Source organism: Orbicella faveolata, unplaced genomic scaffold (genome assembly GCF_042242905.1).
Source record: "Orbicella faveolata isolate gen_17 unplaced genomic scaffold, um_ofav_v1 contig_46, whole genome shotgun sequence".
NCBI lineage: Eukaryota > Metazoa > Cnidaria > Anthozoa > Scleractinia > Merulinidae > Orbicella > Orbicella faveolata.
This window is the reverse complement of record NW_028301576.1, coordinates 17,352,214-17,371,992: the sequence shown is the minus strand read 5'-3', so window position 1 is coordinate 17,371,992 and position 19,779 is coordinate 17,352,214. Positions and strand designations below refer to the sequence as shown.

General features: G+C 39.6%; 1 protein-coding gene and 1 pseudogene across 1 annotated transcript in view; one reads left to right on the top strand and one right to left on the bottom strand.

The window, feature by feature from the left end:
* Positions 1-5,765: 5,765 nt before the first annotated feature.
* Positions 5,766-7,491, top strand: LOC149098699 (uncharacterized; annotated as a pseudogene).
* A 2,315-nt stretch (positions 7,492-9,806) lies between these two features.
* LOC110067402 (uncharacterized) overlaps positions 9,807-19,779 on the bottom strand; it is an 89,703-nt gene continuing 79,730 nt past the window's right edge. Inside the window, exon 13 of the mRNA XM_089278619.1 lies at positions 9,807-14,533. Coding sequence (XP_089134745.1) covers positions 14,405-14,533 — 129 coding nt within the window. The 3' untranslated portion in view covers positions 9,807-14,404. The remainder of the gene's footprint in view (positions 14,534-19,779) is intronic.

Below are 19,779 nucleotides of genomic sequence, written 5' to 3'. Positions count from 1 at the left end.
AATAATGTCACTAAAAATCAGCGAAGATAATACTGGTCATCAATATACAATAAGGTGAGACTCAATACTCGAAAGCAATGCGAGTCGGAATTTTCTTAACACCTCTTATTTTTTCGTGTTTCACATTGTCACTAGACAAAAGCTTTACTCTGTAAGAATATGGAATTTTTTTCATTCTCAGTGCCCACTTTATAAGCATTGCAGAAATTTTATTCATGTTCTTTGCGGTGAATGACATGAAGAAAGAAGTATTTATTGGTTTCTATTCCACGAAATCAACTGAAGGCGAGGCACTTTATAAACTGGTCACCAGTTTATACAGTGAAATCTGCTTTCGCTGAACTCAATCTGGACGTCAAGAACATTGTTGGTAAGGCATTCGATGGCGCAGCTAACATGATCTGTATTTACGTCCACTGTTACGAACATGTGCTCAACCTCGCCCTTCAGGATACTAATAGTCCATGGGCCAGACCACTTTTCGGTACCAAACCTAGGGACAAAACCTAAGTGTTATCAGCTGATACTACTACATGAGTTGTTCTCAAATTTGTATGATAACCTTTCTGAATGAGTAGCTTTGTGTGAGATTTTTTAATTTAAAATTTCGCAAAAAATGGCTTCAGCATGGAAACGAGGCTCAGAAGAAGAACCTCTAAATATATGTTTACGATCATTTTATCAGTACTTTAGATATTTGAAAAAAAGAAAAACATTTGTATTTCTCCTCGAAGTTGTTAGAAGTAGAAATTTGTGTTAGGATTACACGAAAAACTAAATAAACAACCAACGGTGTCATTCACATTGCATCATGGGTAAATCCAAGATGGCGGCATTCTTGACAGGTGTGTAGGGCTAATTTGTGCTAAAATTGTGGTTCCTTATAGAAACGAGAAATGTTTTCAGGGGATAAATAAACAGTAAGCATCTAGGTAAACATTTAGAGAAATCAATTAACTAAATATTAAGCTGATAGTGTCGATTTTTGACAAGAAACTTACAGATCCTCGAAATAGGCGTTCGAGTATATATTCGTCATTTTATACGAAAGGTGTAGCAGTAGATGACATAATGCGAGATTTTGAAAAATATGGAGTTTGAAATACATCAAAAGGAAAATGATATTAAATAATAGTTTTCCTTTGACATGAGGGTCATTTCATACACTGCTAAAGATGATTTCATTCATATATAGTGACTAAGCTAATTTACAATGACCAGTGCGGATGGTCTTTTGTGCTGCTTTTGTTGTTTATGTAGAATCATTTTTGGTGAACAACGAACACCTAAATAAATAAATACAAACTTCAGCGCTTAAATTAGACCGGTTTAAAAATGGCTTTTTAAAACCTTTAAGTCTTATTGTTGACGTAGAACCTTGCATCACTAAATAGGTGGCACAAACTGAGAGGAAATGTGACGCCTGAAGAACAAAACATCGATCAAAAGCGATCACGTTCAGAACAGTCCAGTTGTGCATGTATTATCCACTGTACTGACGATAATACGGAACTAGTTAGACCAAAAGATGAGGAGTCCTGAAGTACACTTGTAAGAGGCGAGCAGCTGCTGTTCGTAAAACACCTTGATGTTGCTGAGACATTAAATGAGGGAGAAATTCCAACATTTACCATCACAGAAAATGTCATAGCGTGTTTACCGTGAAAAAGCTCTTGGAAACAATTTCAGAGCAACAAGCTGAACTGACGACCAACGGCAGCTAAGAGGACCTCGATCCGACAGTCCCTTACCACCAGCACAACTTACGAACATGTCTGCATATTCTGTGAAAAGAAGTATCTTAAGGGAACAAGAAATTGGGAACCCTTGGAACAATGCAGAGATTTGCGTGCAGATCACTCAATTAGAAAATCAGCCATGGAAAAAAAGGACAGCAGGATTCTCGCAATTGCGTCGCGTGAAATCGTAACAGCTGAAGCTTGTTACCACAGGACATGCTACAAGGGCTATACTAGGGCTGAGGCAAGTCCACTGGGGCTTCCGATGGCTGTGGTGAATCGCTGAGAAGATGAGTATGCTAATCTCAAGTCAGAAGCTTACCAGATGCTTACATCAGATGCTTACATCAGATGCTTACATCAGATGATTACATCAGATCGGATGCTCTTGCAAACGAGAAAATAGTCAGATTGACTGAAATGACAGAACTACTTATATCGTACGTATCTCACGTCTTTGGTTGTTGAAGAAATCAAGTTATCCACAAAGAAGCACACCAGACGGAATCTCCAGGCAGAATTTGGCGATGTCCTCCTCATTGAAAATTTGTTGGAAACCACCAGTGTCTTCATAGTTTCCGCCAATTTGACACACTTCATGTATCCAAGTACATAACAACTCTTCTTCTGGAAAAACAGGACAATGCAAACCAGTCTTCTCGGAGCTCAAATATACACCGGGCTGCTATTGACATTCGCAAAGCTATTCAAAGAACAGAAAACAAGATCTCATAGTCTCCACGCCCTTCAGATCGCAATGATTGTTCCCAAAGAGCAGGGTTCATTCTTGCAAACGTTAACATATCAGACTGGAGAAAAAGAGTGGCCAGATAAAAACTGTCATCCAAGAATGCAGAGGTTGGTGACATCCTTCGCCCAAGATCCGGCTGATGTTTGGAGTGAGCAGAGGAAAGATTAAGCCATCCGAACAGATCCCTCTTCCCTCCCTATGCTGTGAAGGCCATGACAGATAACGTTGAACTCATCCAAATGGAGTTAATCGCTGCGGCCACGGAATCGCCTATTCCCAGCTTGAAGAAATCAACACCGCACTGTGCCTTAACAAAATGACATCAACAATTGAAATCCCATTGCCAGATACCATCCAGCCTCATGTTGGTACTACTTTGGCATGGGATAACATTGACCGCCTAGAGGAAACGTTATCGGGTGAAGGAACATCGCATAGAGTAAATGGAATAGCGATGCCGGCGAGGCATTTCGGACCACAACTTCCCCCGGAACCATCAACTCAGATAGTTCAGACCGAAAGGAGGAGTGTCGAGGAACTGGACGCAGAAAATCTTCCCATTTACAATGCCGAAGATGGTTGCGGTCCTCGTTCTAGAAGATTTGTGGAAGTTATCTGCCCAAAGCTCTTAAAAACGCACGAAGAAAAAACCTTTTAAGGGTCTTAGTGCGGCTACATGCGGACGCATCCAAACACAAGGTGCAGCAGTGGAGAAAATTTTTTTTGAATCCAAAGAATAAAAAGGGCTTCACAGAGTTTGTGGTAAAGGGGTTGAGACGGGATTAATAAGAACAAAGTTGACAGACAAGGTCACTTTTCGTGCGAAAGTGACTGTTACGAGATTACCTCACAAGCTGCCAATATAGTTGAAGAGCTTAACTCCACACAGGAAGAAGCTGATACCAGGCTTATTCTACATGCAGCTCATGCAGCTAAATCTGGCTAAAAGGCGGTGGTCGTGCATCAGAAGATACAGACGTATTCTTGCTTTGCCTGGCGTTTAATTACTTTATTCGGCATCCATGTATGTCAAGTGTGGAGCGCAGACAAGAACTAGATATGCTAGATATGTCAGTATCTCCAGTGTTGTGGTAGGAGAAGAACTTTGCAAATGCGTAATTGGTATGCATGCTTTCACTAGTTGTGACACAGTAAGTGCCTTCGCTGGAAGGGAAAAGATAACAGCCCTACGACTTGTCAAGCAACAGACATCTTACCAAGGAATGTTTAAGCAGCTGGGGATGGAATGGGTTCTATCAGATATGCTTTTTCAGAGCCTTCAAGAGTTTATGTGTAAGCTCTACTGCTCTCAACCAGGAACCGATAACATTAATGAGCTGAGGTACAGGTTATTCTGCGCCAAGAAAGGTAACATCGACTCCACCCAATAACCACCTTGTGTTGACTGCTTCTTCAAGCATGCGGCTCGCGCAAACTTCCAAGTAGTCATTTGGAAGCGAAGTCTGCAAAGCTGCCAAGGGACACGGCCCCCATTGGTTTTGGCTGGGGCGAAGACGGTGATCACTTTGCCGTTGACTGGATGAGCGGTGACCCAGCCCCTACAGCCGTGCTAGAACTACTATCTTGCTCGTGTACAAGGTCATGTCAACTTCCTACCTGCAGTTGCCTGGCAAGTGGTTTGAAGTGCACAGATGTGTGCAAGGTATTAGACTGTGACAACAGATGTGACGATTCTATCGAGGAGTTTGTAACAGATGACAGCGAAGAAGACGAAGAAATCGAAGAAAAGACGAAGAAATCTAACTTTAATTATCAATGTTACACATGCACAAGCAGTTTCTTATATCCTGAATAATTATTCATATGTAACATTTGGCAAGTTTAGCCATGGAAACCATCCAGGAACAATTTCTTTAAGTTAAAAATAAGTTGTTGACATAAGCTCGGAAAACGTCTGAGATTTTCAATAACTAAAAACCAGTGTATGTAACATGACTGTATTTGCATTTGCTTGTATTTGACCGTAGTAATCACATCTGCACCAGTTCTATCTGTTCACCCCAACCGAGTCATTTGCAGCTGATCACGTGATAAGCCTGGTATAGCTACTCATTTGACATGGTTATCATATACCAAACTAAGCAAGAGGAGTCAATGTAGTTTAGAACGGGCGTTCGAAAGTAACCAATGCAATTTACACGAGCACTTTCTTTTTATTTTCACATTTCCGTCTTATTGTTCATATTTATAATTTAACAAGTGTTGCCATGGAAACCATTCAGAGATAGCACCTATAAGTCAGATATAAGTTATTGGAATTAGGTCTGAAAACTGCTTTGAAGTTTGCAATGACGAAAATCAATGTATGTGACATTTTCAGTTTTGCATTTACTCGTTATTAGGCATCTTTTTACCAATTCTGCTTATTCAGCCAAACGGGGTGACGTCATTTAATCACGTGATAATCCTAGTAAAGCTACTCATTTGGCATGGTTATCATACACCAAAACAACCTAGAGGAATCAATGTTGTTAGAAATAAGTGTTAGAATTTGTCCCTCGTTTTGGTACCAAATGGCTCTTTCCAGGGTCCTGGCCCATGGACTATAAGACGCAGATTGAACCACTGCGTAACGTTCTGGACTCTATCCAGGCTCTCAGTGTACAACTTCTTAGAAAAGAGTGTCAAACGACACGCCCTGTTTGGTGACACAGACGTAGAACTGAGGTGAGGGTGTAAAAGTGACGCTGAAGTCATTGAGTGTCAAGTGGTGGTCGTGCCGGTGAGAAGCCGTGAAGGCCGTACACGGACAAATATAACGCATTGAAAAAGCTCTGTTCACGCTGTCTTCAGACAAAGATCCAAAAACCTACGCTGAGAGAAGAGCTTTATATAACGCATTTTATATTTCTACCTGTGTGTGTTGAAAATAATCTTAAGCAACACTGATAGTCTGTGCCGGTATCTTCAGGGCAAGACGGTCGTCGTCATCTCAACTCGTAGGAACGCCAAAATGACCATTCAGAGTCTACGCCAGTGTCGGAGTGAAGGAAGTTTCAGCAGCGCCGTATCGCAGATAGTATCAGCTATGGGTCTGAAAGTTAAGAAATGGCTGACCAATTCTCAGTTTGAATAACGAGAAGCCAGGGAACCCAGACACAGGACACCGCGCCGCATTCAAGCCCTTCTAGGTGAACACACGCAAAGACAAGTGCGGCTGACAACGGAATCGTTCCACTGCATTAACACTTACTATGCGTCCCTCAACAAGGTGCTGTCCGAGCATGAAGTCAGGTTATATATAATGATATAAATGTTGTCACTGTGAGAAGTCATTTCGTAATCCATCCAGGCTCAAGTTCCACAGTGCTGTACAAAGTAAAGAAAGACCTTTTAAATGTCATCAGTGTGACAAGGGCTTTAAAACACCTGACAAGCTGGAGTGACATAATTGTACTGTTCATAGCAATAGGAAGGCTTTACAGTGTGATCAATGCGGTGAGTACTTTAAAACCCGAGAATTATTTGCAAAGCACCAAGTGGTTCACAGCGAAGAGCGACCCTTTAAATGCAGTCAGTGCGAGAAGAGCTTCAAGAGATTTGCAGATGTCAAGGAACACGAAAAAACTCACACAGAACGTGAACGATCTTTCAAATGCTCCCAGTGTGAAAGTGCTTTCATGACAGCGAGGAATTTAAAACAACACACTCTTACACACAGTGAAGAAACACCATTCAAATGTACATTGTGTGGAAAGGGTTTTAGAACTGCAGCCATGCTTAGGAACCACAACAGAGTGCACAGTGACGAACGACCTTTCAGTTGCAACAAATGTAAGAAGCGCTTCAAAACTGGGATATAATTCATGGTAGGCCACCCATATAGTCTCCCTGCAGTTTGCTTCTATTTACTGCCGTTTGCTTGCGGTTAGCATTTAAATATTGTGTTTAATTGCAGTTGGCATTTATTTACTACTGTTTGCTTGCGGTTAGCATTTAAGGAGTAAAGGGGAAGGCGATTATATGTGGTCTACCATGAATTATCTGCCTCAAAACTGCAGCAGAGGTTAAGTTGCACCAGAGAGCACACACTGAAGAGAGGTTCTTTCAGTGTAGCCTCTGTGAGAAGTTCTTTGAAACCTCAGAGGACATGAGACAACATATTAGAAGAACGCATGTTGATGTAGGGCCATTCAAGTGTGATCTGTGTGGCAAGTCTTTCAAAGCAAGTAATCAACTTAAGCGGCATAAAACTGTCCACAATGATGAAAGGCCATTTAAATGTTCTGATTGTGGAAAATGTTACAAGATTTTGTCAACTCTGAAAATTCATAAACGGGTGTACAATGCTGAAAAACCAAACATATGCTCATTGTGTGGAAAGGGATTTAAATCATCTACTAAACTGACTACCAGTGTCACAGCCATGAAAGACCTTACAAATGCCCCTACCGTGATACAAGATTCTAAAAACTCTATAGCAAACAAAAGCATCTTGTTATACACAGTGATGAAAAGCCATTCCAGTGCAGCTTATGTAAAAATATTTGTCAGAATTCACAACAGCTCCAAGCCCACCAAAGGGTACATAGCGATGAAAGGCCGTTTAGTTGTAGCTTGTGCGAAAAATCCTTTAAGTCAAAATTTGAACTGAAGAAACATCAAGTTGTACACAGTGAGGAGAGACCATTTGAGTGCTCCTTGTGTAAAATGTGGTTTAAATCATCAGAGCAACTGAAAAAGCACTATAAAACAGTTTCACACATGAAGTGGTTGGAGGCAATGCCAGCAGATAAGAAACCCTTTAAATGCAGTCAATGTGAACTTACCTTTGCGTCAATGTCAGACCTGGATGAGCATGGGAAGGTTCACACTTACAAGAAACTGATCGAGTGTTCGTTTTGTTGCCAGATGTTTGCCCCAGAAGAACTCTCATGGCAGCATACCCAGTCATGCATTAACAAGCTTATTAACCTAGGCTGAACATAGCAAGCAAACCATAACCTGCTGTACTCATTCATAAGAAATGCTGATGTGTCCCTAGGGTGCTGATGCTATTGCACCTTAAGTAATTGATTAGTTAATTTATTAATTATCTTTATATATTCAGATTGTAAAGTTATCATTCTAGAGTATAGTCTTTGTTACATTGTTGCAATTTTTGTGCGTTTAAAATCTGAGGACAAAACTAGTGAGTAGGGGGTGGGGTGGGTGGTCCCTGACCCCATACCATGGGTAGTTATGCCATTCCTCAAAGTCCTTTTGTCAACATCTGCTAACATCTTTGGGTGCTGTAATCAAATGGTTTTATACCCCATCCCCACCAACATTTTAAACATATTTAATAGTTTTTGAACTAAACAAGGTTAAAAATTAGTTGCTTATAGCGTACACACCTCACAACTTATCAAGGTAAAAACCTGTTTGATTCAAATGTTAACCAGATACTCGGAAGTTTGAAATTTCTTAAAAGCGTAATTCACAAATTGGGAAAACTGACTTAAACTGATTTAGTTGGTGTGAATGGGGCATTAGTTAGAGATCAATCAGTGGATATCTACGGGAAGGAAACCTTGATTTTCTCTTGTTTACATAACATATCAACAAGCCTGGTTAATGGTTTTCTTTGTTCTCTCAACCTGTCTTCTTGGCAATGTATGTGCTGATTTTTCTGGAAGAAATCAGACTTTGATCATACAGTCATACGACGCTTCCCATTCAATGTGCAGAAAGCGTAGTTTCAAGAAGATCTTGACCCGAAATCTTTCACTTTGCTTAACTTGCCTTAAAACTGTTCAAGTCATTTCCAAACTCAGAGCCTGGTATTGGTGTATTCAAGAAGATCAAAGGATACTGATGAATTGCTTGCAGACAATCGAAACGCCAATTTATGTTAACTACAAAGAACACATTTTGTATACTTAGAATCAGTTCTTTTTTATGTATTCAAGAAAAGAAAAACAAAACAAAACACTCAACGCTGTTGATACAATCCTAAGAGCGTGTAAAGCGTTCTGGAAGCTCAATATTCTCCTCCAGCTTCTCTCACGGAAATCTGTTCACTCCCCAGAACAGATAATCCCAGGGGCACTCAAAGGTCGGGGATGCTCGAATTAAACCCCTAAAAGAGACCAATTTGGGTGTGGCACGAGCTTTAAGATATCACTTGAAACGGAATAGACTGAATTACCAACCACTGTCAAGGAAAGGAAGCCGCGCTAGTAGACCGGACTCGGGAGACCGGCGGAAATCGAGCCTAAAAACGGAAACGAGAGCGTTTTGTTTTAATATTACTTCAAGTGCACCCTAAAAGATACTTTTAACAGCTAAAGATAGTGGCTTTTCTTCATAAACAACGTAAGTGAAACCAGAATCCTCGATTTATACCCCTGAACGAGACGGCGAGCGAGCGTCTTTGTCTATCGTTCACACTAAAACGCCCAAACACGCTAATGAAAACGGAGGGTATTGAAAGTGGACGAAATGGACGCGTCGTTTTGCCAACGCTTCGTTTTTAGCGTGGACAGGTGAAAACGGAGGCTTTTAAAAAAGGTGATGAAAAAAGCGTCATATACTGTCGCTTCCATCAGCGTTTTCAGGCGTTTTATAGTGTGGACGAAAGGCGAAAACCCAACAAAAAGTATGCGCTTTCGAATGAAAACGTATTAGTGTGGTTAGGTGGAAACAAAAGGAAAACGCTAGCGAAGGTAAAAATATTCTGCTGCGTTTTGGTTTAGACGAAACCAATGCTGTTAAAAAAACATTAGTGTGGTTGGGCCTGGGAAGTCCTAATTTCATTTCGCGATACAGAATGTTAATGAAAGACTAGTAACGAATAAATGAATGTAAAACATTGTACAAGAGAAAAACTTCACACAATGGGCTCAGGACCACGTGTCGTTAACATTTTATATGCATGCTGGGGACATTTTTCAAGGGGGAACGGGTGGGAGTGGCTGGTATCGGGGTTGCAGAATCAATGGGGAATGCATGCGTGTTCTCGTTAATCTTTCTCACTGCTGTCGCTGTTGGAGAATAACGTATTTTCATCACTTTTTTAGCCAGAAAACATTACTTGTAATTACAATGAGTTACCTGCCTAAAGTGTTTGCCTATATCTCTGCCATAATATTCAAACTCTATCCTTTTTGGGGGGGGGGGGGGGGGAGGGGGGGAGAAGGGGTCTCCAAAAGGGGGGTGGCTAGCTACCCAATCCACTCCCCCAAATCCGCCCCTGCATGCATCATCTTTTCGAAACACATAGTTTTACTCGTCCCAATACTTTTCATTCTTATTTTGTTGTGCGCTCGCCCAAAACGCCCCTTCATTGTCGACAACAAACACAAGATGAACTCTTCCGCGAGTTAGACAAAACTCTTTATTGTGTTTGATTGAAAGTAAATTATTTTGCAAAGGCGCCTGCACACCTCTTTTGCAAAATGTTCATACGGCTAGCTAATTTTTGAAAGGTAATCTTATCAAAAAGTTCTAAAAGAACTTTGTACATTCAGTTCTCTTTTCTTAAAATACAGAATACACGTTTCTAACATATTTACAAATGGACACACAGGCATAAAATCTACAAAAACTATGAATTAAAAGCTTAATCTACGGTCAAAAAGATTTGTTGCTCAAGGTTCAACGAGACAAAAACCTTTATGATAACATTTTAGTTTACAGTGACGTCAGTAAAGTCTAGAATTTATAGAACAGTGTCCTTGACTACAATAGCTTTACTGGTATTTCATTGCAGATACTCCGACAAGTTCTGGTCAAGAATCATTCATGATATAAACAAGCAAACTGATCAAAACACTAATATTCATTGAAAAACGATTATCGATACACTGAAAAGGGAAAAATTTTTCCAAAATTCATTTCATGAAAGAAAGTGCATAATTCCTTTCCTTGTTTCGGTAATGAAACATCCATGAACATTTGAGAGAACTCGAAAGAGCTGTGCCAACACTCGTCCACGCCTGGTGTTTTGCGTTTTCTCAAACATCCACTCTTGTTCGATTTCTAAAATGTACAATGACAATTTTATCCTGGCGACAGACCATATAATCTTTGACAATGTTCTCAACGTGCTCTTGACCATCAAGTCTATTACTTACAACTTTAGCAGAAAACGGTTTAATTACCTGTTGGAAACGTAGAAATTAGCAACGAACCTGGCCCGCAGGAACTGAATTGAACAATCGAAAAGCAAAAAAATAAACTCTACATCCATTCAAAACATTTTGTTCAATGTTGCTACCGTGTTATTGAATCACAAAGTGACCGTCACTTTCTTTTCACCAGCATCATTTTTTCAATTATTCCAGTTTTCCCCTTTCCTCGGGTTATCGTTAATGCACACAGGTATTTATTAACCATTCTTCAGGTTTGTAAAAAAATTGGCTTGATAAGTAAGCGACGATGACATTGAAACGTCAAAGACTATGTATTTAAAAATGAAATGCTTTACATTATACATTTTAACATTGTATAGGCTCTGATATTCACGACGGAGTGCAAAAAGAAAACTAAGATGCTTTAAGGCCAGCAAATGCACAATGTTAGGCTTGGTTCAAAATATCTCGCTATCGTCATATCGAACTCAGTCCACCGCATTCAAAAGATGGCGGTTGTACATTTTACCACAATACCTTGCGAACTTAACACAACCAAACAAACTAACCAACCACAGAAAGTCATATTTTTTCAAGAATTCGTCCTTGTACTAACAACATTGTCTATGTCAGCTTTGAAGTTTTTATAACTTTTCTGTGCGTTTTTATCAGCGTTTTTAGGGTTTTCGTGCGCTAAATATTACAGATAAATGTACTGGTCGCCATCTTTTTGCAGTACAGTGGATTGTGTTTAGTTTGCCTGAGGCACCAGTGCAGCTCGACAGTTGATTCAGGCGTCGCGCTATACTCGTGTCCAACTCACTTGTAATTCAGTTCAACTCAGTTCATCATCTGATTATTCTATCATCTGAGTTCAGTCGTACTTTCGACTCAGTGTAATCCTGTTCTAAAAGCAATGTGCTCAGATCTATGAAAAGTCTAAATAAGCAGGCTCTACACATACATTGAAATCGACACAACAGTAGCTAGACTTTTGAATCAACATTCGCGCAAAGTCGGGTAGCGCAGAGATTGTCGTGCTGCACTACTCCAGCCCGATGTTGGCAGTCGTAGCAAATTTTGACTTAATTCATCAATTGAGTTCGCCTCGACTATAGCGCGACGCTTAATCCAGGCCTTAGAACAGACTGCATCTTCCGAGAACCCTACATGTCCATATACAAAGTGACAGAAAAGTATCTAAAGATCTTGAATCAAAGCTTTCAAACGAAACAAATGCAATGGACAACTATTACCCTAAAATCCGTTTACACACAGTGGGCTCGCACAAACACTGCCTAGGTTTGGGTCGAACAGAAACTGTTTCAAATTCTCCGATCAAACGATTTTTCCCTGAAATAAATGAGCTTTCTCAGAATTCCGAGACGTTTCTAAAGCTAAAGGTGTCTTGGTTCCACATGTCGCACAAACCGTTCATGTAAGTAAAATTTGTAATGTCTGCACGATTACCATTTTTTTTCATCTCTATTTTGATGTGACATCTCCCTGTGCTTACACTGTTTCGCTTCATCGTGATTCCCAGTGTTAGATTACATTACTAAGTCCCACTTCTACATGCCTTAGACACAGCGGTCAAACGAAAAAACTCAAAGTCACTTTCGGTTTTCATTGCCTCGAAATTTTAACATAAAAATCTCACATAAAATACGGCGTTGAACAAAAATGTGAGGCGACAAAACTGGTTAAAGTGCACCTAACCCCAAAATTTTTTTTCGCTAAAACAAATCTAGACTTTATTTGAAGCATTTGGGCGAAGAAATTTTTGAATTTGGTTGAATCCTCGATTTTCTATGCTCTTTCAAAGTCGCGATTAAGTGTTTCACGACCGCGTTTTAGGGAGTCTGGGGCGGCGGTACCTGATGACGTCTACCCAGGAACCAAACACAATAGCGCCTCAGTCAACTCTCTGTATTTGCTCGAGAAAATAGAACGCAAAACTAATCGTTCCGATGTATTTTGGGACTAAAACGTCCAAGTTTTGTCTCAGAATCATTTCTTTTTCGTCACTGGAGTCAGAGTTAAGTTTCGATTCGGAAGGCTCCGAAATAAACTTCAATCGAACACGTTCGACGACTGTGAACTCACTGCTTAGAGCTTTGAGAGCAATTTACAATATTTCAAGCGACGACGGGGAAGACGTTTTTGCGGACGAGCTGCTTGTATATTAGGAATGGAAAGCTAGATACGAAGTGGAGGAGCAGGTAAACGAAAAGCAGGAAAGAAAATTCAAGGACTGCTTTGGATGGTAATTTCGTCAACTAAACATAAGATTCCCACGCGTGTTTATAGCCCGTTTACATTTGTCCTTACCGAGAATGTATTTTGTCAAGGTGCTGTTAAATCCAGTTTGTGTTTTACTTTCAGTTGAATGCTTCATGTTTATAACAGCGACGTACGTGTTGCAGTTTTCGAGACTTGATGACCTCCAAAACATTGGCTTCGATCGATTGAAAATCGTATTGTTTGGACCTGTATTTTTGAAGCTGCGGGAAGCAAGGCGGAAGGAAACATTTCATACAATTACCGATTTCATATTGTCACACGTTTTAAGTCGTAACTCCAAATAACCAATGTAAATTGTTCTCAAAGTTTGCAGTGAACAAAAAAGTCGTCGGATAAGCGAAAAGGATGTGTTCCCTAAGCGGTCCGCAGATAATCTTACGCGGTCATATTTTCGACGCTATTGCACAGAATCTTTGTCGCACTGCTGATTTCCAAACCTTCGAAAAACTCTGTGAGTCTAACAATTTTGTTATCATGTAATTCTAGAGGATTAATCTTCGACTTTCATCTAAATCGAAAGAGAAATAAGTGTTGGTTAGCGGCGTACAGTTGCGATCTATTTACATATCAGTATAACGCTTCTTGATCATGACCGGATCACACAACTTTGCCGGTTATGTTATAAATATTGCGGGATTGGAAGATATAGGTTGTAGGTAGTATTTCTACAAATTTCTGGTTAGCTTTAAGCAGAAAATTTATGAAAATAGCATTCGAAAGTCTGCGGAACAAATTCCAGTGAGAGTTCTTCAATGGTTCTCACAGATTCAGTTCGCTTGTTTCGGTTCGACAAAATCAACCATCGTTTATGTCTTTATTGCACCATTAGCCGATCATCGTCAGTAAATTGTACAGTATATCTTTCTTTAAATCTGGAATATTGCTGCAACAGCCGATAGCACCTCTGGAAGGCGTTTTCTGCGCACTTTTCGAATGTGTATTGCACCATCCTGAAGGAAATGAGAGGAAAAGAAATATCCAACCTTGGGGGAACCTGGGTAGACGTCACAAGAGCCGCTGGACCCATTCTCCTCAAACTCGGTCGTGAAACAAAATGGCGGTGTTTTGGAGCTATTTTCGAGATTTCGTCGTGGCACAGAAAATCGAGGATTTAACGGAATTCAAAAATTTTTTCGCAGAACTATTTCAAATAATAAGTAGATTCGTTCTAGCGAAAAAAAATTTTTGGGGTTAGGTGCACTTTAACAACAATTATCAAATTGTGTGTGCATATTTGGCGTTCAAAGCTTTAGTGTTCAGTAGTTTTTGTTTCAAAGTAAAGGATTTCAAAACAGATTGAGAGACTTTGTACTTGTTCACTTGACCACTAAGCTTAAGACATGACTGACATAAAAGTACCCATGCCACCTTAAGGTCTAGGTGTGTAAACTTCTGACAACTCTTTCCTAATCATTTGTAATAATCTGCTACCTATGCTGACCATGTGACTGTTCCAGTCTGCCGCTCGTCCTTTTGTTCAGTCTCTGATCCAGTCTCTTGCCTGTTTGTTGCTGCAGCTGCTGATCGGAACTGACTTAATCCGATGACCCAGGCCCCGGCTCGTCTTCTGATTCTGCAAATGTACCAGGATCTAGCCAGGACAACGCCCTCCAGAAGTCCTCAGATGGCCATTCATGTTCAGGTTTGGGGTTCCTTTTCTCGTCCTGCCATAAATCAGAAAACAATGTTACACACCGTTGTCTCTATCAACACACAGTGGCCATTACTTGCTAACAAAAGCTCTGTAAGCTTTAAAAATGTGCACTGTTTCCCCATCATTAATTTTTTAGAGAATTATGTTTTTTGAAAATAGTAGTGTGTCCGTTCAGCTCGCAATAAAACAGCTGTTAACATTCTTTGTGAAAACTAAAGATCCCTAATTTACATTGCTTTAAAAGTCCTTAAAACTCATATCGTTCTCACATTGACGTTTTGAAGTATGGTCGAACCGCATTGATAAGATAAATCTTTATATCCCATACGAACTCTTGAAGAAAGGCTTTTTTAAAGACCGCACTTCTGACGGTGCGCCACACGAGAAAGATGAAAGCTACAATGCGACGGTAAAAAGTTCTCCTGAAGTTATAGTTTATCAATACCTTTTAACTACCAATTATTCTTTGACAACCGATCCAATAGGAATTAAAGGGATGTAGAATACTGGCTGTTTGTTTGTCTCAAAAAGTTGTTGCCGCTGTTTCATTCGGAAGGGATTGAGTCCAACGTTGGTTCCCGCTAGTCCAGAAGAAAAAACAAAATCCGACGAAATATAGCTATCCTCGACAGTATATGTTTTCAGAACGTTTTGCATTGAGAGGAGGATGTGTTTGGTCATCAAACCAAACTTGTGAAACGTACTATAATCGGAGTGGTCAGGGAATAGTCTAAGTACATGCATGGCGCTATCTTTGTATTGACTGTAAGCAATAAACTGAGTTGGAATTTACAATATCAGCCCTTCCAATAACTTTTGAAGTTAGTATAGGTAATCGTATGAATGCCAGTGCACTTAAGGAGTTACATTACGAGTGATATTTGAAAATTCTCTCACAATTGCACGAGCAGGCGAGTGCAATTTGAAAGAATTTTCAAATATCACCCGTAGTGTAAATCATTAATTGCTCGAGCTTTCATACGATTATTTATTTATTATATGACTAAAAAAATTACGAACATGCGAGCGTTAATTCGCACAGCAGTGAAAATTAAGAATTAACTATAAATTGGCCCGCACTCAGCCAGTTACAATAAAGTAATTTTGTCATTCATATAATAAATTAGATAATCCAAATGAAGCAGCCGATGAGACCGAGGACGAGGATTTTTTTTGTCACCGGGGAGGGTGGGTGTTCCGTTCCACTTCCTGAGAACTATTCACGAATGCTGCCAATAGAATGTCCATGATGCAGCCTGAGTTCTTTTAGTGTAAGAATTTATTTCATGAACTTGTTTTCCCAAGCTAAGTCAGTTGAGTAAGGTTTAAAGTCAAACGCCTAAAGTTAGCTGCCCCAGTCTTCAAGAAATCCTGACTCCTTCGCATACGTTTTCAGGGTCAGTCCCACACTCCATCTCATGAAGAGGAAGTGTGGTGCTGACCTCTTTAAAACGTCTGCAATGAAGAACAGAAGCGAGCCGAACAGGATCAAAATGCCATTCACCACCTGGATGTTTTATTGTTGGCGAATTTCCCATACACTGTTCTTTATTTTTTGGAAGAAAGTTGACGAGTCGGTTAAAACATCATTGCTGAAACAGACTTTTACGAATTTACAGTCTGTTCTATCACGGACTCTCGTGTATATCAGAATTCTCTTAGCATAAATAGATTTCAAGCTTGGAAATTTTACGTTCGCAAATTTCAGGACTTTTCTGCCGTTGAAATGTCGACCAATCAGAAAAGAAATCTGAAAAAGGCTTTTAAAAATTTGTGACCTCTGTTATGCCACGGGCTTTGATGCTTGGCCCTTGGATGTTCGAGGGCACAGTGATGTGGAAAGAAAACACTGAAATAGAAAGCGAAGGGTTTCCTCCCAAAAGAGAAGTTAGAGAAAAGTGTAAGAGGCTGATACGGTTGACTTTAGCACTTTCGGTGATTGCATGATCGAAGCCAAGACAAGGTGTTCACTGAAAAAAAAAAACAACAACAAACAAAAAACAAAAAACAAACAAACAAACAAACAAAGAAACAAACAAACTATGTGCTTTATTGATTCGAAGAGTTATGTTTCCTCTACGTCCAGGATTGGCTCTTATCGGATGTTCGAGTTTTCTTTCAAAGTGAAATAAGCATCAGTAAAATTTCCGACGAATATCAAAACTTAAATGAGCGCTACAACCAAATTCGATGAGTGGTTTCAGTTCAAGTCATAGAATGAAACCATGCGATTACATGTTACTTGATTTCACTTTTTAAATTTGAAACAAGGTTCTTCTGACGTAAACAAGTTTCATTCATTTAAAAATAGATGAGTAACCAGGATAAGACATTTGGAAAAATAGAAAAACGATCTCTGGTTAAAAAATTGCTTAAAACGAGCTTTCGACTACCAGTCTGCAGTCTTTAACGAGTAATGGATAGAAAGCGCGAACGTAAACTATATACTAAGAAAATTGTGAAAAAACAAAATTATAATAAAAACAATAGAAATGCTTGTGTGCGAGTAAAAAATGCTAACGTGAGGTTCAAAATAAAATTGAATATTGTCTTGGTAATTGTTTCACATTATTGTCAGCATGGTTCGTAATTGCTGTGTGCCAGCATTCCAAAGTTCTTCTAACACGGAAATTTCCCTTGTCAATCACGCGTGCATTGTCAAAGTCGATGGAATGGTCGTTCAACCAGGCATGTGAAGCAATGTTGGAGCCCTTTTTAAAGGTTTTTTTGTGTCTAATATGTTCTTTCTTCCTTGTTTGTAAACATCTACCAGTCTCACCGATGTAACTCCACGGACAATTGGCGCATGGGATCTTGTAAACGACATTTGTTTGTAGTTCCGCGGGTGGTCTTGATTTCGGAGAAACAAACTCTAGTTATATTACAACAAGAGGAAATGCCGGGAGATCTTTCTTAAAGCCATTTTTTCTCATTCGAAAAAACTTTTTTCAAAGTTTCTGCACTAAATTGTCGCCATCATTCTACGTGATATCATTGGCTTAGAAAATTTCCTATTTACTTTCAGCCAATCATAATCTAGAATTACGATGTGTAATTTGTACTGGTGTTACACTTGAACTGCACTGCTCTCAGCCAATCAGAATCTAGTAACTTTTTCAAGTATATTATTATACATGAAAAATTAACGCTCTAGTCTGAGTTTCACCAGAAAAAAATAATTTGGACAGATTTATAGCACTTTTTATCCCCAAAACTTAAAATACTTAAAGTGCCACTAACCACAAAAATTTTTTTTTTCCGCTAATATAAATTTCCTTTTTCTCCTGATCACCACTGCGAAAAAATTATCGTTGTAGCTATTTTCGTTAATTTTCTATGAATTTTTAAAGTTTGTAAATTTGCCCTTTCCCATGTTCACGACCCAGGAATAGAGGAGAATGAAACGAGTTGGCTTTTGACGTCACTTCGGCAATAACAATATTTTGTTTCTGAGAAGAATGTATGCGAACATGCGATAGTGTGTCAAAATCGTTGCAGAATGCAAGGAAGATATGTTGTTGGAGGCTGTAGCAATACAGGATGCGTACAATAGAGTATTCCTCTTCATTCAATACCTCTATCTCGATGAAACTGTACCAGAAAGGAGAAAAAGACCAAAGAAGTGGGCTGATCTGTGCGAAGCTAAAGCCGGGGAGCCATAGAGGATTTCTTCGATCTCGGGTTCGCCGCTACTGTAAAAACCTAGAGATTTTCATGGCCTATATATTCTTCTCTATCTCTAGTGGAAAGCTTGAAATTGTCAAGGTACTACATAAGACACGAATTTGGGATAAGCTGGAAGCCATCTGACTATTTCGAGCGCAAACGATCCTCCGAGTCCCAGACGAAACCATAGGTGACGAAATTACACGGTAAATTAAACGCATCGCGTTTTGAAATAGAGACTTGTCTAAACGAATAGTAAACTAAACCTACGTTCTACAACGACGCGAAGAAGATTGTTAAGGCTTCGACCTGCTGAACTAGCTATGTATTTGTGGATTTTAATAAAAACACACGCAGGCCGGAGGTCGCTTGTAATCTCGATTGCAATCCCGAATACAGAATTGTTTTGCTCTTTGAGCTTCGTCTTTGAACGAAATACATCTAAATTACAAACTTACAATGGATCAAGCATTTATAAATATATGAGGAAAGTGAAACAAACGATTAAGATTCGACCCTAAAGCTACCGACGGAGATTGTTGTGCTGAAAGAGGAATGCGCTTGTCAGTCAACCGAAACGCATACTAATAAGTCGAGGACTACCAGGTTATTAGCGTGCATAAAATGGACATTTCATTCAAACTAACAGCGAAGTAGAAATGCATATATTTAACTGAAAGTATACTGAACCTCTTTTCAAGATCTTGTCAAAGGATTTTCCATGATTTCACTAGTACGGAATATGCAAATTTGCGTCGCTTGTGTTCGTACACAGTAATTGAATATGCATATACTACGGACGGTCGACAATAACGAAGCGAAAAGTTACCTCACCTTTGAATATTGTTTGCCGACATCTCTGCTTATCTCTTATGTTAAAACTATTTTCAATCATTGATCTGGAGAAGTAGGCAGGAGTGGAGTATGACTGCATCACATTTTAACTTGTATTTCGGGGGAAATTAATATTTGAATGTAAAAGTGTTTTGACACTCCGAAATTTGCACGTTTCGTAAGGTCAAATTACCAACTCTTCGTGTTCATTGACATCTTTATAACTCTTTCAGAGCTGTAAGCTAACTCTTCAGTCATTGTTTGTACCTTTATAACCCAAATTGACCGGCAAATTGTCGATCCTGGCCTAAATATAATTATACAACGCGGCGATCTCGACTGGCGATCCGCACTTCGAAATGGAAAAAAATATGTACTTCGCAGCCGTCCAAATCGTAGCTAGACTCCCAATTGTAATGCTAGATGATACAGTTCTTTCACTTAGAGTTCTTGTCCAGTTTTGATAAAATATGAATCACAAATAACCCGAAAATGTTTTGACTGCCCTCGAAGCTCAGTCAAAAGTCTCTTGAGTGTTTTAGCCCGGTTCCCGAAGTGACGTCACTAGTAGCCCGACCCAGATCCTACTTTGCGCGGTCGTGAACATAGAAATTACATGTTTAAACGCCTGTAGAAACGCAGGGATTTAATCAATCGAGATAATTTTCTCGCTGAAGTAATCAGGGAAACTAGTAGATTTTATTTTGAGGGGTTAGTGGCACTTTAAAGCTCTTTAACTTAACGCTTGCTCGGCAA